At 39.2% G+C, this 23,452-nt stretch overlaps 1 protein-coding gene across 2 annotated transcripts in view; it reads right to left on the bottom strand.

Annotated features, from left to right (window-relative positions):
- Positions 1-23,452, bottom strand: part of TTC39B (tetratricopeptide repeat domain 39B) — a 74,570-nt gene that overhangs the window by 10,142 nt on the left and 40,976 nt on the right. For both annotated transcript variants that reach the window (XM_054287792.1, XM_054287801.1), the window contains 11 exons: positions 11,548-11,652; positions 10,186-10,317; positions 8,339-8,415; positions 7,133-7,200; positions 5,132-5,196; positions 4,864-4,969; positions 3,433-3,498; positions 1,748-1,856; positions 865-932; positions 718-777; positions 252-413 (listed from right to left, as the gene is read on the bottom strand). In XM_054287792.1, the coding sequence (XP_054143767.1) occupies positions 252-413; positions 718-777; positions 865-932; positions 1,748-1,856; positions 3,433-3,498; positions 4,864-4,969; positions 5,132-5,196; positions 7,133-7,200; positions 8,339-8,415; positions 10,186-10,317; positions 11,548-11,652 (1,018 nt within the window). The remainder of the gene's footprint in view (positions 1-251; positions 414-717; positions 778-864; positions 933-1,747; positions 1,857-3,432; positions 3,499-4,863; positions 4,970-5,131; positions 5,197-7,132; positions 7,201-8,338; positions 8,416-10,185; positions 10,318-11,547; positions 11,653-23,452) is intronic.

Raw genomic sequence — 23,452 nt, 5'->3', positions numbered from 1 at the left:
TCTTTCTCCCAACCTGGGTAAGCACCTCCATTTTTGGAGGGGCCAAAGCATTGCTGCTTATGGTTCTGCTGCTTCAAAATGTGAAATAAAAAGTCATCCTTAACCACCCAGTTAAAACAGTTTGGTCCCATCGTGTCTCTGTTTATGAGTTTCTCAGGAAGGCAAACATTACACTTATTGTGCAAAATTAAAAGTGACTTTAACTGTAGAGACCACTGGTATACCACAACAATGTCCACCTGCCCATTTACCTTAGACCACCTGCTCTCTTTGCTGAGCAGGTCTGCATACCGATATGCCCGAAGCCAGTCCTGCTGGAAGGTGTAGCACCACATCAGTTCCCAGTAACAGAGATGATGAATCTGTTTCCACTCCTGCTGGGCTGCTATGCAGTCTTGGAACCTCAACTGTGCCTATGAGTAAGTAGTTAAGGAAGAATGATGAAAACTGGCTCAATTATAGCTCCATGTGAGAGCAGTGTCTAATTACAGGACAAGCTCTTACCTAGCACCCAGGTGGAAAAACACCTGACAAGTAAAATGAGATAAACTTCCCTTTCAGTCTCACTTAGAGAGAGGGCTGGAATCAACACTGACAGTGAATGTGAACAGGGGTAACAGCATACTTATCAGTCCAACTGATACACAGATGAATTAATTGTTTTTCCTCCTCAGGCTAAACACTAAACAAAATTTTTAGAAAAAAAATATCATTTACCTTTTCAAAATTTCCTTTCAGTATATCTATTCTGGCAGCATAAAATAGAATAATGGAACCCTTGAAAAGAGATGAGAAAAATAACCAATTAGGAGTGTGAGCATGTGGAAATACATTTCTGTTATAAGATTTATTAGAAATACGCACATTTGGAAATTTCAGGAGGTAGGGTTCGAGGAGACTGTCTGCTTCCTGAAGGTTGGCTTCCCCTGTACCTAGAAAACGTAACAAACCAACTTCAATGTACTTAAAAGAATCCAAGTTTTCACATTGCATTTGATAGATCAATGGATGATTGCTTTATGTGAAAGCAGAATTATTTCATCATATTGTGTTTCTATAAACTAAATTCTTGTCCCAAAGATACTTTGTGATTTAAAAATACTAAATGTCTGTAAATTGAAAAAAATTACAGACAATATAGGAATATTTTTTAGACTGTTCCATCACTGATCCTAGTTATATTTTTAAATCCCTTTAATTGCTTTAGCAAGATAGGAAAACATCCTCAGCTGCCTCTTCTCCTAATTTTGAAATCAGTAATGAAATACAAGTGATACTGGAAGAAATGAAGTTCTCCTTAATTTCCTGATGAGCCTGAGGGACAAGTACTAAAATACTTAAATATTAAAGAATGAGAAAATATATGGTAAAGAAGCATATAGAATTAATTACGACTTCCAGCTCTAAATGGCAAAAATAGTTAGTTCTTGTTGTATAGCTTTTTTCTGGAGACAGTTTTCACAACATCTGATTTAAATTTATGGATAATGATTTTTCTGTACTTAATAATATTTTGCAATATTTTGCTGTTGAGACAGCCCTGCAAATGGAGCAAGATGTTGGTATAATGCTATCTACCCTCACTATTTCTGCAGACACAACTTTGTCATGGATATTAATTTTGGATCATAATTAAGTATACAGCAAACTCCTATTTGGCCACAATTTTGAAATTCTGTTATAAAAATAAATCACAATATCTATCATAAGGTGTAGCATGACTGAAAAGCTACACAGTGGGTCTCACCAAGGATTAAGGAGACGTAAGTATGATAAACCAACAGGGTGAAAGTACACAGAATGGCCCTCAAACTGCTGCCAGATGCGCCTTCCCGTAGTTGGCAGAGGCCCAACTCCTAAGAAATATCACAAACACATGCAGAATTAACAGTATACAGTTAATCTCAGTATACAGAGTTACTATCAATTTTTTCTGGCTAATGAAAATTCAATTTTCCTTTTAGATGTAAGTATTTCACAATTCAGTACTTATCTCAAATCCAACAAAACCCTCTACCAAAATATTTCTGTCACAGCTAACAGCACTCAGGAAGAAGACTAATCTAACTCTTAATAAAATCATGCAGTTCAGTGCTCTGGTGAAATGGGAACACCACATGAACCATGCAGACACACAGGTCTACAACCCTTCCCCACTGTGTTCTGACTCTGAACGTTTCAGAATAACATCCTTCAATCTATGTTCGGTGGGAAACTCTCTCAACTGTTCCAGTGCTACTTGTTGGTGTGAGACCTCCTCCACTGAAAACCCTGGCTATCCTCAATTCTCTTCCATCAAGTCAGCCATAAGTCAACTATTTTGAGGCTCTGACCAAAATATTACCTCTGCTGATACACCAATGTCTAAAGACAGATCCAGATTCATGGAGCCTTATGCAGATCTTAACACATGAGATTTCCCTTACGTTTCTGTTTAGACCCATTACATAACAGCTTGACTATCTGAGGGGTGTTGAGCTCACAGCTTCCCTAATCCAAAGCAGTGACTCCTCAGAAACATATTTTTGCCTCAAAACAAATATTAACAGATCAGTTTTATTGCATAGCAACTTGATGAATTATAGGAGAATTCAAGCACCACACAAAAAAAATTGTGATGATATTTCAAAATCATTCTTTTCTTCCAGCCTTTACTGCATTTTTAGTCAGGGAAAAACAGGTATTTTGGAAGAGCTTCAGCAAGAACCAGGTTTTACGGAGGAAGAAATGGAATGAACTGGTCTCTACTGAAGTCTAATTTTACAGCAGGAGAACCATATTGTGGACAATCTAACAGCAATAAGACCATATGGTGACTGCAGCTATAGCAATTTGAAGTTCAGTTGTGTGCAGTTCTGTGGGTCACCTCATTACAATTTCTTACTTGAGGTTTTTTTAGGGTTTTCATTTCTTATGGGCATCAAAAGGAGTTTTAAAGAGCTGTAAAATAATTAAAAAACAAGTTACAAATATTTTTGTCATCCATGAGAGAAAGATGTACCTAGAGTCCAGGATGACACATGATATTCAGAATTTTTTTTTTTCCCAAAGAAATGGGCTGGGATTTGTGTGGAAAAATGTAAAAATATGATTCTACCCTCAGTTACTGGTGAGGAATGTCAATTTCTGACTACATCAACTAGGAAAAAAAGCTGATATCCCCTACTTAAGGATCAGCAAAAGGAAAGGATATTGCATTGGCAAAATCTCCTCTTAAGTAAACTGGTCCTTTCGCATGCATGTTAAAGAGTGGAGGATCACCATATGTGCTTTTATGCCTGTATCATCTAACCCATTTCGCTTTTTAACAACAGTAAAATACTGATAAACAATCAATATTATACTTCCAGTGTGGAATACATGGCATTAAATCCATCCAGTCTTTTATCTGAGAAAAAATTAATTTGAAAAAGCAAGTATCAAATTGAATACCCTATTGCCAGAAAATCCAATAAATTCTAGAAGTCGGAGGATCCTTCCTGGTAAAAGTGACAGCATCTGAAATACATTTAAAAATAAAAAGATAACTGTAAACATGTACACTTTAAAAAAAAAAGTTACATTGTTATAAATGTGAACCAAAAAGGCCAGCTACTATGTTAAATGCTATTAGACATTAGTAAAAATTTAGTAAAAATTTTTTACATTAGTAAAAAATTAGAAGATGAAAGAACCTGAAAGTAAACATGCATACTCAGAATTCTGATGACCATGCAGCATGAAAATAGACAGAGTCCAGCTGTGCTTCTTTAGAGAATGACAGATTTTTCTATCTTCAGCTGGTTAAAATTGCTTGAAAACTGTGGGTCTTTTAGAATGAAAGTCTTATCTATTTTAGAATGACTCACAACCTACAACTGCCATGTTCCCATACTATTATTTCATTTTATTGGGAGTCTCACAGATGCTCTACTTGTTCCTCCTGCGGGAGTACTGAATCAGCAGATCAATGAGCATAATGGTTTTAGAAATACTAGCTGTTGCTATCATCCTTTAGCCCTCTATCATAGGCATTTTTGTTCCCTCTGTTACTGCATCCTCCACATCCTACACAACAGAAAATGTACAAACATCATAACCACCTTTTCAATAGCATTAAGAAGCAGGTCAACTTGAGGGTCAGTTTTTAGAAAGCTCCATTCACCCTAATATATTTTGCCCATCAGACACTTTTTCTGTTAAGCCTCCTACTGAGAGGACTCCATGAAGAATAGGAGAGGCAAGAACACTTATGAACACAGTTGCTTGAATTTTAAAGTCAGGTGCAGATAAACCTGAGATTATTCTGACCATACTTAAAATTTGCCATCTCCAATCTAGAATGATACAGAAATTAACATACTGGCAGAAATCAGCTTTAACCATTGCCATGACAGATGTGAAAAGGTAACTGTAGCAAATTGTAAAGAAAAGGCAATTTTCCTTTGCAGAAACTCAGTAAACTACTGTTCATTCTTCTACGTATAATTATCTATGAGAATATAGAGTATGTCACTGAAGTAAAAGAATGGGATACATGGGGGAGTTAAAATTAAACAGTCACTCTAGGCATTTTGTAACCACAGCATAAGCATCTTTAAAAATCCTGCTACACACAGGTAGATGCAGCTCCCTTTTCACTTCAGAAACAGATGTATTAGTTACTCCCAGAGAACTAAACTGTTCAGAATAAACTAACAGAAACATCCCAGAAAGCATGCACACACCCAGAAGTTAATGGTTTCACATTGCATAAAACCTCCAAACCCCATATCTCTATTTTACAAATGTGTAAATGTTAAATCAGTTACAGTAGCACATATACAAAGAAAGACAGTCCTACAGAATAACCCAATGGCCTTTCTGTAGAAGAAGAAGTCATACCAAGTTGAATGCTCCAATTCCAAGTTTTACTCCTCCTTCAAACTGGTAGTACGTTTCATTTTTGCTTTTGTTCCCCTGAGTCGTCTGTAGCACCTGATGACATTCCCTTGTGATGGAGAAAAAAAAGGAGGGAAGGGGAAACACAACATAGAAATTACTGACTGATGACTAGGATAGATACAAAAATATTCCTTTGTATTTTGGGAGCATTAATGCCACTCCAACTGCTTATATTACTTTTGAAGTCAAGTGTTTTCTAATAGCTTACTTGTATATTTGGTAACTTGTCCTAATTTTCAGGCCACCTTTGATAAAGTTGATCATATTTTCATCCTGGAAGAAAAAGATCTAACTGTAAAATATTGTGTGATCATATTACACATAACACATACACAAAAATCCTCCAGCTACATATAAATTTATTAATAAGCTTATGTCATAGTAGGAAACACTAAAAACGTTTTTCAGTCACTAGATGTGTCTCTAAGACTGACATTAACACTTGCTCTAAGTTGTCAGGGAAACATTTCTTTAGTGCACATTACAAATTCTAAAACTGAAGAGAGAGGTGAAAAAGAAAGTCAAAGTGTTAGTTATGGCAGAATTTGTGATGTATCTAAACAAACCAAGAAAGCTCTCCACCAGATGGTGCTGCAGGAACTGTTTCAAATATTTGGAAATGGCGATTCTGACATAGACAAGGAAGCCTACAGAAACTGGCAGAAGACAAACTGAAAAATCCCTCAAACAGATGAAACTATTGCTGATCAAAAGTAACTATCTGTGTTATTCAATTTATGTGCTTACTAACCTCCAGGAAAACCAAAACAAAGCCACAATTACTTGCCATCAAAACTAAATTCCTGAAAAGCAAAATATTGGTTCAACAGGATGAATTTTTTTCTCCTAGAATTCAAATAAAAGGGGAAGATGCTGGCATTTCAGAAATGCAAATTTAAATACTTAGGAACAGTATATACAACATGGAAAATGAAAAGAGCAACAAAAAAAGGTCTCAGAATGATCAACCAAAGGAAATTCTGGCTTTCATAAAAAAATTACCATTTTAAAACTCCTCATCTCTCTTGTCTGCAAGTCTGAACACCCAAATGCAAGTGTTTCAGTACAAGAATTCTATTTCCCTCTGAATGTTTACATTTTTGTTATCATCATCATCATCCTAACACTAATCATGATCAGCCAAAGATGAAAAATATGAGGCAGCACAGCAATCAGCAGAGTAGGGTATTACCGTCAAAAGCAATACAGATGTGGTGTTTTGGAGAAAATATACATCTAATGTTTTTTTATTAATTTTATACTGTCCTAACTCACCACCTCCAACAACATTCTCTTCATGGTTAAAACAGACTCCACCCACCGAATAAAAATAAAAGAGGGTTGCTTCCACATGGCTAGCAAAGGAACAAGCTAGTTACAGGAAAGACTAGCATTCCACTAATAGTATTTCCTGACACTTCTGGCCAAATCAAGTAGTTCCTAAGTCATAAGCAAAAGGAACTTAATCTGACCTTAGTGTATCCTATGTGCCTCACTTCTTTCTCATAATTTATACTGGAAAAGATAATCTATAATATATATTTAATAAACACTTGTTAAACACTCACATATCTTCAAAAAGTATGATGAACAACTCCTGTTTTCAGGAATCAAGTTTCAAATTGAATTTGAAAACTCTGTAGCATGAAGTCCCTGAATTACAACCTAAATCACTAGCACCACACAGTATAAAATACCAGATCTTTCTGTGAGCTGAACTGTTACCTCAGCAATGCTAAGCATGCCCATTTTATAAGCATTCATTACTGTATTATTCCTGACACCATGTGCACACAGAGCAAGATGGAATTGGAAATTACACACGTGTATCAGCTGAAGTTTTGTTAGTTGGAAAACATTCTACTCATTCATGCAAAAAATGACTTGTACTTTCAAACAATACACTTCCTCATACTTGAAAATATTTTTATGCAGGCACTGGACACTGTCCAATGTGATCCAATGTGCAAATCATTTAAACATACCATTTTGTATAAAACAGGAGGTATGTTTAAAAGGTGGTATGTTTATACCTTAGGGTGATACCCTGATATCTGAATATCATCTTTGGTTATCCATACAAACAAAGAGAGAACTTTGCTGAGCAGCACAAGATTTACCATACTTTCAACTGCTGCCATGAAATAACATTCAATAGCAAAAAATTTTTGTTTGAACATCATATCTTTTGTTGAGAAACTGACTTTACCTGTACGAAGGTGAGAGCAGCTTTCTGTAATAAGCACTCAGCATAGCAGATTTCAGCATGCATTTCCTCTATATAAGAAAGAAAAGTTATTTACTATCAGCAATGTCATTGTCAATACTGTCTTCTTGGGGTCAATGGAACAAACAAAATGCTGCCAAGACAAGAAAGAAAAAAAAAAGAAAGAAAAAAAAAAAAGCAAAATTCTGCTGTTGCCATTTCAGTAATTGCTGAGTAATAGCTCTAACACACAAATCCCAGCAGAATTCTTCTATTTCCCTTCTTTTCAGACAAAACATTGTCAGAGCTGACCTCAGTCTATGGCAAAAGCTACTTGACATTCTGGTAGATGGGTCTCCTACAATTTTCATTGGTTCTAAGTTTAACAGCCCACTGCAACTCAGTCTTTCAGGCCTCCTTCCACGTCTTACAAGAAATTTCTGTAAATGAATAGTAACCCTCGCGGAGGTTCAGGCTTTTCCTACATCCAGTGAGACATTATGAACAGGTTTTCACCAAGTCATGCTTAACAAACTGAAAGCCCCAGGCAGACTTTCTGTCTTCATGCAGCACTAAAGTACATTTGATTTAACACACATGACACAAGTTGCTCTGCACCCATGCTGCAAGACCAGCCACATGCACAAGGCTGCTGTATGTACAGTGCATACGTGGTGAGTTTGATGTGTCCAAGTATTAAAGAGGATTCTTGTGCCAGGTTAGAAAAAAATGCATACTTGACTCTGCCTGAATCAGAAATAGGAGATCAGCATTTTCAGAGCCATGAACAATGTACTGATACCATTTCCCAAAACACCTTAAGGCAAAACAGACAAGCACAAAACTTGTTAATATATTCAGATTCCAATGCAACTAATGACAAGGATGTACTCCTCTGCATCAATGGTTCTTAAACTTTTGGGAGCTCTCTTAAGTCAAAAAAAGGAAGTTTCCCTTCAGACCTATAATGTGTTGTGAAAGGCATTCCTTTCTTAATTCATGCATGCTCAGAGACAAAAAAAACCCCATTAGCCTGAATTCTCCACTGAAGCTTTGCATTCAAATTAGAAAAGATTATATACATGATTTGCATGTTTATTACTGTAAGACACCAGTAAAGTCAGAGTTAAGCATATTTGTATACATTGGTAGGGGTAGTTTTGAGCTTTTTTCACTTTTTTATTTTAACTGTGTTATTTAACTACTTACCTTCAGTCAACTGATCCACTGTCTGTTTAGAAACTAGATTGGACAAGGATTCCACCACTGTGCTTCTTTTCCTGAATCTAAATAGGTTGTGCATGGAAGAAAAGAAAGCCATACATTTCAACACAAACCTGAATTTAATAACTGGAATTCTTAAAAACTTCCAACCAAAATTTACAGAGATTCTTAGCAAAACGATCACTTGTCAACAGTTTCAATTCTTTCAGTAGTCTAAAGACTTGTATGCCTCTAGGCTAAAGAGCCTATCCAACATTAAATGCATGCTTGCAATTTCCATTAATCTACATTAAATGCGTGACAGCTTCAACCCCACTGCCACTCACTAGCTACAGAGGTGTCACTGATGCTGGGCAAGACACTTTAACTGGAATTCAAAGTTCTATGAATTGCGTTTTTCTGTTTCTTAAACATGCACGCAAAATTAGAATGAAAAAACGAAAAGGAGCTCTGTTTTCAACAAACATGTTTCAGTATTTTATGGTGGTTTATGCCAGATAAAATGCCATAAAATCACACACTTTACTTCCAAGAGATTTCAACTCATGTTTTAATTTCAAAAATTAATTTTTGGAAAAAAATTACAAACAACTCGGCATTATGAAGAAGCTAGAGAAACAACGCTATTTTCAGAAAATGAATGCACTCTGTAAGCCAAGGAGTCACTGATTATAAATACTAACCATTAGCTTATCATTTTTGTTTACACTACACATTGACAATTGTGGGATCCTGAGAAGAAGATTATAACACTACACATTAACATAATGCACACAAGAAAAGAGTCAATTAAGGTACATGTAGTTATGGTAATTCTTCAACTTTGAACATTTAATTGCCTTTCTCTTGCATTTTTATGAGTTTTGCGACAGACTAGACCAGTGTACTCATGAATTAAAGTTTATATCCTGGAGAGATGAAATCCTATACCGCAGCTGTCTAGACTAGAGGCACATCTAATCTTCAGACACACTAAACAACATAGTTCAGATGAACCTGCAAATTGATAGCACATCCAAAAAAGATGCAGCAACTGCTAACTCCTTCTCTTGTTCAGATAGCATCTGATAACATTTTCTCATTTCTTTTTTGCCATGGCTAAGATGATGATAATGTTAAATGTCTAAACTAATATTTGGCAGTCATTTTTTGGGAAATAATTGTGATAAAATAGACTAACCAATATTGAAGAAGAGATTTGTTTAAACTTTAGCTTCCACAACCCATTCTCTAAGGTTTTTTTTTTTGCTGTTCAAAGAAAGACCAGAAGCAAAATGTTCAGTCTAGATAATTTCTGATGTGAGCAACAGAAATTGCTCTTAACATCGTTAATTTTAAGGTAATCTAAACACATTTGTAACAACAACAAAAAAAACTTATCTGGTTTTCAGCAGAAACCTTAGTACAAGCTTAATTGTATTAGACTATTGGTTCAACCTTTGGAAACAACTTTTTTAAGATGTTTGCATGCTGAGAGGGGACAATTCAAAATATAGGCCTTGAAACTTTTGGAAAAACAAGAAGTCACAGATGCCAATGGCTCAGACAGTTGAAAAATGTCAGTTTATGTGTAGGTCTACACAGTGAAACAATCATTTAACTAAATGTAGTAGCTATTAATACCCCCACAGAACAAGTCTGTTGTTGCTACAACACCATGTAGAAAAATATCTTCACTGGTAATGTAGTGGGACTTACTCCACCTTTACAAATTTAGGCCACTCTCATACAGACAAGAGCCTGCTTTTAAAACATACAGAGAACTGGGGTATGTCACAAATAATACTTTTTGGATTTAGTATCTCATTACGGTTGGGATTGCTTGGGCTCACCTTTGGCAGGTTTGCAAAGCATCCTTCATTGTAGAAATTCCCACTTGTATATCCTGCTGTTCAAAGGTCATTGCAGCTTGCATAACTAAAATAGTGCTGTATCCAAGTGCATGGTACATACTATCTTTGGACCTAGGGAAAACATGAATGTTGTGCATTTAAGCAACACTTTACATTGCAATACAAAATTAAATGCAGAGACACTTGTGTAAATTTGTGAAAAGATGGAAGAATTAAGCAGGAAAGTAACAGATCTGATAATATAATCTACAAATGTTTATTGGATAATTAGGACTTAAATAGCCTTGAATAGACATCATTTTAGCTCACTTTCTCGACTTGTTAGAGAGAGCTCACATCTCATGAGTTCATAATAGATAAGGATAATAAACTTCAGGGTGAGACTTCAAAAACAACGTCTCCTGAGTTTTATTCTCCCTGACCTTGGAGCAAGAGAGATCCTGGTATTCCAACAGTAATATCATCTTCCACTGAGCTTAACTGCAACTAATTCTAAGAGATAATATTCCTGGCCTACTGCCTTCCTCACATGAGCTCTCCAGACCACTAAAAGCAAACACTTGATAGCTGCATCATCCTTCTGATGCTTCATTTAAAGCTGTCTTTGAGCTTGTTTGTACAACATCAACCAACGTTATCACTCTTAATCCATTCTTACTAGTACCAAACAGAGAGAGAATATTACATATCCCTCTTGCCAACACATCCCTCAATACCACGCGCTCCCTTCAGACACAGACAAGAGAAGAATGGTGGATGGGATTCAGATCCCAGTCCTAAAGATCAGCCACTCAGACTGCCTCCCGATGAAGTCACAGGTAAGACAGGTTTCATCTGTGAACTTCTCCATATTCTTTAATTCCCTACATCTGCACTGCCATACTTTTCTTCTCAGTGGAAGAAAGGCAACAGGGGAACAAGGAAAATAGTCAGAACATAAAAAGATGAGCTTAAAGATAAGCACCAGACTCAAACATAATATAAAACATAACCAAAAGACTATTCTGGAGCTTTGCTCCAGCTTTTCTGTATTGTCAAAAACAGTTTCATTTTACAAACTATTTGATCAAAGATGCATTGAATATGGTCTTGCTCCCCAGCCTCTCCCCTCTGCTTGAGGACAGACAGACAGCTAGAGTGATCAACTCTATAACATCACAATTCAGTGCTTCATAAACAATGTTAGATGATTTGAATGACCCAAAAAAAAAGTTTAAAAAACCACAAATATGGAGAAATTTTGGAAAAAAGAGAATAAATTAAAATTACTATCTTCAGACACTTTAAATTAACCTTCAGGTACTAAATACTGTCTGTTTACAACAACTTCAGGAATCTCACCATGGACGAAGTAGTTCCAGCGCTTCAGAGAACTTATTGTTTAGAAATAAGTTCAGTGCCATTGAACATTCTTCCAGAGCACACTTGAGATCCATCTTGGATGCCCTAAAAAACAGATTCTTAGTTTACTCAAACTGTAAATATAAACAAAAATATTTTAAATGCCTTTTCATTATGTAACACAGGTCTTTTGTGGTGATTTTGTTTTTGTAATTAAATTTTTCAAAACAAAAGTATATGCCTGACACTTTATCTATGTTACACAGGTGCATTGCTTATTTAAGTGATGTTTATAGCTCCGTCCTCCTAATCTTACCAGAAAAATTCTCAAAATTTATCATCATGTCCAAGCTCTCAATCTTTCCCATCAGTAGAAATGCTGTTCCAGACTCTGTGCTCATATTAGAATCTCAAAAGAGGTCACAAGACAATATTTCAATCTAAAAAAATCAGTAAAGACACATACAGCGAACAGGTATACTACAAATAGTTCTGTCAGAAACCTAGCTATGCCAATAGCTTTTGTTCATCCTAATTCACTTCAAGTAAAAGCACTTGCACTTGCTTAAGCAGAACCCATCTCAACAAACCCATTCTTTGGCCAGTTCTGTCTGAAATACTCAGGGGCACTCACAAATTATTCCGTGGGCCGAACCTGGGAAAAACTGACAATCATGGTAGTGACATACTGCCAGAGACTACACAGCCATCAATGTGCACAGATGGATCTGGAAAAGATAATCTCTCTACAGCTTTAAAACAACAGGTTTAAACTAGATAATGGGCTTTCTCCAAGTACAGTTAAGCAGTGGTAAGCAACAGATCATGTCAATGAGATAAATATTTAAGTACTGAACTGAAGTGAAGAACTGTAAAGGAGGAATTTAAGAAAAGAACAACAGAGCAGTACAGCTGCTCTAACAGTTAAGACACACACAAAACAAAGAGTGGGGTGGACATGAAAATATGACTGGACAGGGAGCTTTTTTGCCCTCCAAAGAACAGTGTTAAAATGGCTTAAAAAGATCAAAACTTTTTTTAATCATTCAATTTTATTAAATAATTCCAGGAATACCATCTGCTAGCAAAAACATTCCAAATAAGTATTTTTAACTACATTTAAAGGCTGATTTTTTTCCTAGTACATAAGCAAGGACCTGAGTTAGTCCCTTAATAACACATTATCCCTACCCTCTGTGCGTTCCCATGCTTTTGTATCTTCTTTTCACATCTGTGTCTAATGAAACTCTTTTCACTTGGTCATGCCTAGTTAGATTACTCATTCCATTTGCTCTGCCTTTCCTGCTAGGAAGAATAGGTTAGTTGCTTTCAAAAGTTTTTCAAGAAGGTAAAAACAAAAGGTGGGAAGAGAGTGGGGAGGGATTTTTTTCCTTCCTTTAAATACCAAATTGGCACTAGTTGTCTTTAGTGGCAAAATAAAAAACACCACCACCACCACATCAGTAACTGAAGTTCATACCTACTAGACACCAAGAATGAGTTTTTATTTCTTCATACTTGCACACTACAATTATTTTGTGACTAGCACTGAAGCAGTGGCCTGCTCCAGGTCTGTCCCCAAACAAATGCCAAGATCAGTACTAAGGTGTGTGGAATCTTCAAAATTACAGAGGACAAATGGCCCTTTTGGTCCTCTCCTCCTCGCAGGCATGGTTACTAACTTTGTGGTTAGAAGAACCAAGAACTCTGTCAGCCATGGGAACAGAAAAACCCCTTGTGAGGCAATTTTCTGCTTCACAGACTATGGAGAATATGAATGGTGATCTGAAGACAAGAGAGGGAAGAGAATGTACAGTTCATAAAACAATCTGAAGAAACATAGACCACTGGTAACTACAGGTAATTTAACAACTGATGAAAGCCTTAAACACTAAGCTTAAATATACTGGTGCTCAGCCTCAAAACAGTATGCTTCCCACATGAGAAGCATGAGCAGAGAAATAATATCACAGTACTCCACCATTGTAGCCCTTCTCCGAAGGCAAGGACCAAGATCTAAGGGCAACGTTTTGTTTTCAACTGCTTTAATAAGCCTCATCTTAATGAACAGAAATACATTTTCTGTACTTGTATGTGGTAAATCTGCACACTTCCACCTCTGCAATCACAAACTGCTGGAACTTCCACTGGACAGAAAACCTAATCTTTATTTCCTTTAACACACCCATAGACATGACAGCATTTTAGCTGCATGTATGGATGGTTTGCCATCAGGCTCCCAAATCCCATCACACCACCAGCTTGAACATCACCACAGTATATCAGTATTTGCAAACTGATCTCACAAACCACAGTTGTGTAAGGACATAAAACTGTATTTTCCCAGCTAAATGGGTAAGAAACATATCTCTCCAGCACCTGGCTATCATGTTTTTTTCCCTTTATTACAGACTTGTTCCCCTGATGCTGCCTATATGCGCCCAAAGTCTGCAGACAATGCAAACAGTATTCCTTAAGTTAATGTATTTAATGTTCCCTGCATCAAGCATGCAAATGATGTTACTCTGCCACTTCAGACATAAAACTTGGGAAGCCAGTTTTCTCAAACTGTCATTTCTGGTAAGTGAATCATATTCTCTACCAGAAATTTGCTCATTCCTGTTTCATTACTCTTCACATACGTTTTCTAATGTTTTCCTACATCCTGCAGCACAAGAACATAACCAGAAGGATTTGTTGCAACTCAGATTCCTAACTTGATAGCGGAATAGTCAGAAGAAAGGAGCACACTGACTCAGAAGCAACCTGGTTATCTTTGCTGGCATTTCTATGCAGCGGCTCAGAATAAGTACATTTCCTCTTCTACTCCCGAAAAATCACAAACTAATTTCTACAGCAAGTTACCAGACTAGCGAACAGTTCAGTCAGTAATGCTGACTCACACTCTCTTTCTGACTCATGCTGTTTTCCTTCTATCTTATTTTTTCCCCTATCTCCTGTCCTGAAATGGACAGGAACTTTATACATTTTAGTACATTAGATGAACATACTCTTTAATCTAACCCAGAGAAGATTAAGTTAGCACTACTTCCGTGATGTTATTATGGATTTTACACCTAGTGATTTATTATGGATTTTACACCTGGTGTCATGGTTTAACCCCAGGGGACAGTCAAGCCCCATACAGCAGCTCACTCACTTCCCCAGCACTGGGATCAGGGAGAGAACTGAAGGGTAAAAGCTAGAAAACTCATGGGCTGAGATAAATACAGTTTAATAGGGAAAGCAAAAGCCTCACACACAAGTAATGCAAAAAAGGAACTAACTCACTGCTTTCCATGGGCAGGAAGGTGTTCAGCCATCTCCAGGATAGCAGGGGGCCCTATCACAGATAACAGTGACTTGAGAAGACAAACATCATGACTACAAATGTCCACCCTTCCTCCTTCTTCTCCCAACTTTATATACTGAGCATGATGTCGTATGGTACAGAATATCCCTTTGGGGCCCAGTTTGGGTCACCTGCGCCCGCTGTGTCTCTTTCCAATCTCCCACATACATGCAGTCCCCTTGCCTGTGTGACTACACGAAAAGCAGAAAAGGCCTTAGCTGTGGGAGGTGGTGATCAGGGAGGCCCCTGAGCAGCAGTAACAAAAATATCTCCATATTATCAACCCTATGTTCAGCACAAATCCAAAACACAGCCCCATACGAGATGCTGTGAAAAAGGTTAACTCTACCCTAGCCAAAACTAACACTTATCCGCCCCTTATTCCATACCCTTTATGTCACACCAAATATCACACTTTCCAATACCCTATCACCTTCCCTTTTGACTTACCTGTTTTGACAGATATACAGAAAGACATCATTCCCCTAGTCTGTGGAACACCTTTGTCAAATGTTCATAAAACGTCCAAAAAAAATTTTTTTTGTTGAGTCCATGCAGTCTATGACTTTGTCCGTCACCCTTGGTAACAGCCTTTTATCTTAAGTTGCAAATATAAGATGTGGCTGGGGGTGTAAATTCTATTGCCATCTGTCAGAAGTGGGCAGTTATCTTCTGTTAATTGGGCCACTTGCTAAAACCAGGTGGGGCAGTTTTCTTTATCTCTTCCACAACCCATCCTCCCTCCAGGAAGTTATTTTCTGTTAATATGCCATTGAGTTTCACTGTATGACTGATAAAATTAAATCATCCCATTGTGAGATGCTCCACCCAGGGGGAGGAGCCAAGCATTCCTCCTTGGATATAATGTGAGATTTGGAACACCACAGGCAGCCTTTTCCCACTGGATTCCCAGAGGAGCAGCTTTTTCCACTGGATTCCCAGAGGAAGACCAGGCCCATCTACACTGCCACTGGACCTTCAGAGGAAAACTGCACCCTTTTACAAGACCATTGTTTCAATAGGACCACATCTGTCACTGCAAGAGGACTGCAGCCACCATTCAATCAGACTGCTACCAACAGCCTGACCAACAAGGTGTCAGGTTGTGTTCTGACTCTGTCAGTATTGTTTTATATTACTGCATTTTTATTTTTGTTGTTTTTTATTTTTCCTAATAACTGTTATTACTACTCCCATATCTTTGCCTGAGAACCCCTTAATTACAAAAACCATAAAAATTCAGAAGGAGAGGGTTTACATTTTCTATTTCAAGAGGGGCTCCTGCCTTCCTTAGCAGACACCTGTCTTTTCAAACCAATTTTCCAACCAGGCAGCAATGTTTTGCCACAATTTAGCAGCCCAGATGGGTTTACCCCTAGGTTGCCAGTTATTCTGCTTCCACTGTTGCCACCCCCACCATAGGGCGACCACCCATGAATCAGTACAGAGGTATAAAAAAAAAGCATTGGCCATTTCTCTCCTTCAGTAAAGTCTAAGGCCAACTGGATGGCTTTCATCTCTCCTTATTTACTCAATTCATGTTCTCCTCCAGCAATTTCTGTGACTTGTCATAGGGGACTCCATACAGCAGCTTTCCCACAAGCAGAAGGATTAATCAGTAAACAAGGCATATTGCTTCTCAGTTTCTGGGAAATTATTATGTACTGGGGACTCTTCAGCGCAAGCCTGGTGACATTCCAAAAATCTTTGCCTTCTGGCCAGCCCATGATTAATTCCAAGTTTCCTGGTTGAGAAGGGTTTCCTATCCAAACTCTTTATGTGATCAATGCAAGTCCTTTTGAGCATCCAACTCAACGCAGGTAACTGGTGCCAGAAGCTGTGTGTCAGTACCAATCATCTCTGAAAGGTGCCAGTATCTCCTTTTCAGTTAGAGTATAGTGGGCTTCAGATCCTCTGTATGCTCAGCTCCAAAAACATAGACGTCAGCCTCAAAACTTCCCTGGTGCTTTTTGCCAGAGGCTCCAGGTAGGTCCACTCTCTCCAGCAGCAATAAAAAGCCTATTTTTTACATATGTTCAGACTGGCCCTATTCAGACTGGCTCGAGGGCTACAGCATGAACTATTTCCTACTTGATTTGTTCAATGGCTTGTTGCTGCTCAGAGGGCTATTTGAAATCATTCTTCTTCCAGGTCACTTGATAGAGAGGGCTACAATCAGACTGCAAGCTGGAACGTGCATTCTACAAAATCCCACACCACCTAGAAAGTCTTGTCTTTTTCTTGCTAGTTGCTGAAGACATCACTGTTACCTAAATAAAAACCACTGAGATCTGACAATGTCCATTTTGATTCCTAAAAGCCGGATCTCTGTGTAGGTCCCTTTGCCTTATTCTGTTTTATGGCAAAACCAGCTTTTAAAAGGACTGGATTATTTGCTTCTTTTTCTTAAAAACTCCTTCTACTGTATTTTCTCACAAAATGGTATCATTAACACACTGCAGGTGTTTCAGAGCTTCACCTTGTTCCAGCCTTCATCAGTCTGTGGCAGATGATACAGCTGTGTTTCCTTCTGACTGGCAGTCAATTCCAGGTACTATGGACACAGCTCCAAACAAAAGCAAACTGTGGCCTGCACTCTACTCCCAAAGGGACTAACAAAAACACAACAGCAGTATCAATTGTGGCACCACGTGGCTTCCTTTGACTCCAGCTCATATGGAAGTTCCTATAGATCCAGTACACCAGGACTCAGAGGTGGTACAACTTCATTCAAGCCACAGTTTACTGTCAGCCTCCACTCTCCACTGGACTTTCATACTGGCCATACAGGGTTGTTAAAGGTAAGCAGGTCTTGCTGACCACTCTGTGGCTCTCTAGGTGACAAATTACTTTATAAATGGAAATTGGAGAGTGAGATTGTGAGACACTGCTTCTAGTGCACTGTTTGGATCCCTCTGTCATCCCAGAAATCCAAATGGATCCATCCCTATGCAGCTTGATGACATTAGGGTACATTGTGCACCACTGTCTACGGAAGCCTTATACTCCTGTGGGGCTCCTGTGCCAGGTCATCAAACCCACACAGTCCAATAAACCTGGTTATTTCTCCCCTCCCCTAGGTGGAGGCAGGGCCCCTTCAATACTGGTCACAATGTTTCCTACTATTATCTTGCAGAAATGGACTTGTACTTCTCTCCATATGTTGTATTCCATTAAATAGTTTATTTATTTGTTGCTTTGCAATGGGTTTGGTATTTTGCACTGAAGAGCATGTTTGTATCACATGGTTTGTTCTGTTTTTCCCCTCCCCCCCAAAGCCCCTGGTGGTGGTGGTGGTGGTCTCTCCCCAGGTCATTCCTCCTCTTATCCCTCCCATCGCTTCCATCCCATTGGCTTTGACACCTCTCCTCCACCCCCCTTCCCCTGGGTTTAAAAGCTCCCACAATGAGACTCTCAATCTCTTTTTTTCTCTCCCGGATCCCCTGGAATAGTTCCATAATAAATGTGGGACCTTCGTCCCGAGGAGAAAGACTGACACCAGTCTTTTACTTTTTACTTGTAAGACTGTGAAGGGCCGAGGGTCCAGAGCTAGCCAGACTGGACCGCCCCCAAAGGCCCCAGGTCAAGCTTACATCCACAGAGTCAGTAGTACAATCGGACTGAAAAATCTGCCTGAAAAACTGTTTACTGGAGACTGGAGCAGCAACTTCAAGTTATGGCTGTTTTCCCCTGCAATTCCCACACCAGTGCATCTACAATCAAGGTATTCCCATCCATCCCACTTCCTTGTCTCCTCTCCATGGTCCCACAGGTAAAACTGTAGGGTGCCCCATGGTGTGTATCTTCTATATCCTCTCTCTCAAAGAAAGAGGATACCTGCTGTCAGTTACTGAAATGTAGGCTCACACAGATGGGGTGTATGACATATTCCCTCTGAGTTGCTGGAGCTCCTGCATCAGTTCATCAGTTAGCTTCTCCACAGATTCTGTGATGGAGGAAGAAATACTGTCTTTATATTACCCGAGCTGCCAAATATGCATCAATTGCTGTTGGTGGTGCATCATCTTTCCAAATTACTGTTGTCAAAGGCACTTGTTTCAGGTGCCCTTGCTGCACTGCATAGAAATTTCTGCAACATGAGTAATTGACACAAGATGTGGTCGGGCTCTGTGGGGACCTGGGTGTTGACCACATGAAAATACTTCATTTCTTGAACAGCTAATTCCCTTAGGAAGTGAGTCACTTTCTCTACTGCAGTCCATCTGTCTAAATTACGTGGAATATCATCTTTACAGGGATATCTTCTCCCCCTCACACTTGATAAGAATCACGGCCAGAGGTCTTTTCCCCCATTGCTTTGTCAGTGTCTGGGTCCTTGGCAAGTGATCTCAGCCTGGCTCCTTACCCTCTCATTCCACACTGTTGGCTCCATGGTCCCACCAGCACACTAGCTAGGCAGCAATATAGTCATGGATGACTGCTGAAGTCTTCTCATGTCTCCCACAGCTCCCTCAGGGATAGGGATCAATTCACGTCACTTCTGGTTCCTGTGATGGCCTTGATAATGGCTCTGAAAAATCACCCTTGTGATGGTTCTGCTTCATCATCCTCACTCTCCTTGTCATTGACTGTTTTTTGCTAAAGCTTTTTGACTGGGTGATTTTGATGTATCTTTCTTCTGCTTCTGTGCAGGGTCCACCAACACCAGCCCATGCTGATTCTCTCCTTCAGTGGTTTCAGTGCCATCGCCACAGTTGGTGGGAGTGGAGCAGTCACAGTGTCTTTCAGGTGGCTAGAGCAGCTGCAGAGCCTGTTGTCATCTCACTGTCATATTTAGAGACCTTCTTTTTCTCCTGCAGGTACTAAGCAGTGTTGAACATCGTGACAGAACAACTTTTTTCAAAATTTTAGTAGTTTTTCTGGATTCAGCATTTGTTCAGGAGTAAAGGTGCAAGCACACTGAAGGTGCTCACTGCCCTAGGTACTGGCCCATACAACCCCAAACACCCTGTCATCCTGAATTATCCAGCTTTTGGGCAGATCTCATGCTATTAGTCTGACCTTAAACAAGATCTGAACGATATGCAACAACATGCTGGCTCCTAGCAAAATAACCCAGGCTGTTTTGAAGGGCAGTCAAAGGATATTCAGGAATCTTTAAAATCTTGACTACCAGCCTGGAAGACAAGGAAGAAAAAAAAAAGGAGCCGGCAGGTGCTCAGCCATCTCCAGGAAAGCAGGGCCCCATCACACATAATGGTGACGTGAAAAGACAAATGCTGTCACTGTGAATGTCCTCCCCTTCTTCCTTCTTCCCCCTACTTTATATACTAAGCATGATGTCATGCTCTGGTCTGGAATATCCCTTTGGTCAGCTTGGGTCACCTGAACTGCAGAATCACATAGAATTAACTAGATTGGAAAAGGCCTTTGAGATCAAGTCCAATCTATGACCAAACACCACTGTGTCAGCTAGGCCATAGCACTAAATGCCACACCCAGTCTTGATTCTGAAACACCTCCAAGGGTGGTGACTCCACCACCTTCCTGGGCAGCCAAAGCCAAGTCTTTCTTTCTGTGAAGAAATTCTTCCTAATGTCCAACCTGGACCTCCCCTGGTGTAGCTTAAGACTGAGTCTTCTTGTCATGTCACTGGTTGCCTGTGAAAAGAGACTCATCCCCACCTGGCTACAGCCTCCTTTCAGGCAGTTGTAGAGAATGATAAGGTCACCCCTGAGCCTCTTTTTCAGGTTAAACAACCCCAGCTTCCTCAGCCACACCTAATAGCATTTGTGCTCCAGACCTTTCATCAACTCCACTGCCCTTCTCCTAACACACTCCAGCATCACAACATTCTTCCTAAATTGAGAGTGCCAGAACTGGACACAGAACTTGAGATGTGGCCTCACCAGCGCTGAGTACAGGGAGAAAATCCCTGCTCTGCTCCTGCTGGCCACACCATTGCTGGCACAGGCCAGGATGCCATTGGCCTTCTTGGCCACCGGGGCACTGCTGGCTCATGTTCAGCTGCTGTCAGTCACTTTCCTGAGGTCCATTTTTGCCTGGCCACTGTCCAGCCACTCTATTCCAGCCTGGGGCACTGGCTATTGAGGCCAAAGTGCAGGACCTGGCACTTGCCCTTGTTAAATCTCATTTTGTTGCACGCCACCCATCGATCCAGCCTGTCCAGGTCCTGCTGCAGAACCCTCCTACCTTCCCTACAGCTCATCGGTACTTGCCCCCAATTTGGTGCATCTGTGAATTTACTGCAGACATACCTGATCTGCCCATCCAGACTATCAATAAAGATATTTAATGGGGCTGGTCCCAACACTGATCCCTGGGGGACACCATCAGTGAGCAGCCACCAGCTGGATGCGGCACCGTTCCCCTCCACTCTCTGGGCCCGGCCACCCAGCCAGTTCTGAACCCAGTGAAGGGTGCTCCTGTCCAAGCCATGGGCTGCCAGCTTTTCCAGGAGAGTGCTGTGGGGGACAGTGTCAAAGGCTCTGCTGAAGTCCAAACAGACAACATCTACTAGTTGATTCACCTGGTCATAAAAAGAAACCAGGTTGGTCAGGCAGGAGCTGCACCTCTGAAATACATGCTGGCTGCCCCTCTCATGTGCCCTCCCAACCTCCTCACCAATGTGGCATTACAGAAGGTGGAAAAGGCCTTGGCTGTGTGTGAGCCCTGCTCACAAGTTACAAAAGCATCCTTGTATTATCAATCCCATGTTCAGCACAAACTCAAAACACAGCCCCATACCAGCCACTGTGAAGAAAGTTAATGCTACCCCAGCCAAATGAAATAAAAAGGATCAGAAAATTGTGCTACACTGAATGTTACAGCAAGATGATAACGTTACATTACAAGGAGAATAAAATGCTACCGTATTACAGTCCTGACACTTTAGGGATTTTTTTCTTCCCCAACAGATAGCATTTTTTAGGTTTTCCTCTCACTGCTATTTCAAACTTCTTTCAGGAAAAAAGAGGAAATGTTGTGAATCCCAGCAATAGTTTCTGTACTTTGAGTTTGATGCTAAACTAATGAAATTATTCTAATTCACTGGGAATATACTGTCCATAAGCAAGTTAATTATTAGCAACTTTAAGTAGGTTCTTCTGAACCACAACAGAAACAAAGCATAAGAATACAACGTGAAAACCCCAGACATACTGGAATACTCACTTCTTAGGACAACAGTCCTCAAGATGAACACAGAACAAAAACATTATTAATTTAAAGCATCAGAACAGTTTACAACTTAAGTTCCTTTCCCTTTTTCCCCCCTCTGTAGATTAATAGAAAAAAGGAGCATAACTACCAGCCTAAAAAAAGGAAAAGTCAGTGCATTAGTATTTAAAAGTTATGTAAACATGAGTAATGAGTTAGGCAATGACATGCATCTCTCTACATCAGGGCTTAGTCTAAGAGTATTCCTGAAAAGCCATTATATAGCTGAAGTTGAACCTTAACTTGGTATATGTGGCTGTCTTTGTATTTGCAGAAGATTTAGTAAGCTTTTAACAATCACCCCAGGTGCAGTGATTTACCAACTCTTCTCTTAGAAGGGATTTCAGGAGGTAGTAATGGGAGAACTGCAGAAAAAAATTTACCTGTAATCTACCAGTGCTTTACACCTTTTATATTAAATCTTTAAGACTAGGTCCCACATCACCTTTTTAACATCAGCTAGACTCAAGTGTTCAAGCAACACTTTACATGAGTAGGGATTGAAGAATTTAGTTCTTAAACTTCTAAAACATTTTGTTGGCTTTTTTTACAACACAGCCAAAATAATCAGCCTTATCTGATAAACAAGACTGAATTGCCAGCAAATTGGTTTTGTTCAGCTGTTCTAATCAAAGGTAGCCTCACTACAGTTACTAAAAAAGTTTGTAATAATTAGTGAGAATAAAGCAAAATTTTAAGTAATAAAGACCACAAAAAAGTGAAACTAGCAATAACTGTTTTAAGATAATCATATTAAGATGCAAATCTGACACAAACTAAAGGAAAAATAAGGTCTTCTAAAAATGCAGGAAATATGGAGAAAATGCTATTTTGAGTACAAGTATCAAGAAAACAAGATGCATTACAATTAAGAGAAAATTTTCCCAGGACATAAATACTGTAGCCAACAAGTGACCCTTAACATTTAGATGAGCTAAATCAGAAGGAAAGTATTTTAGAGGCATTTACTTTCATAAACTTAAATAAGTATCACCTCGTGTGTGAACTACAGTATTGGCAGCAAGAAGCTACCATATGTAGTACTCTTCTTGAACAGCATTTATCCAAGTGTCTGCTGCAGTATTTACTGCCAAACTAACGATGACAAAAACAGCTTTAAAATGGATTGTTCTCAGTTGGTTCTTGTCTTCTGGAGGAAGATTGTTAAGTCAAATAGTCATAATATGCTGTCAAAATCTGATACTGTCACTATACAGAATGTTTATATGCTTCCTGAAGTAGATCTTTCCCTTTGCAGTAATGAATTGCTTCAAGAAAACTCAATATTGAACTGCTTATATTTTACCATATCAAAAAGAGTAACTATCTTAAACAGCCACAACATGACTTCTT

This window comes from Melozone crissalis, unplaced genomic scaffold (genome assembly GCF_028551555.1).
Source record: "Melozone crissalis strain CALT ecotype California unplaced genomic scaffold, PUWL_Pcris_2 ptg000005l_1, whole genome shotgun sequence".
NCBI lineage: Eukaryota > Metazoa > Chordata > Aves > Passeriformes > Passerellidae > Melozone > Melozone crissalis.
Note: the sequence above shows the minus strand (reverse complement) of the source record. Positions and strands in the feature narration are given on the sequence as shown.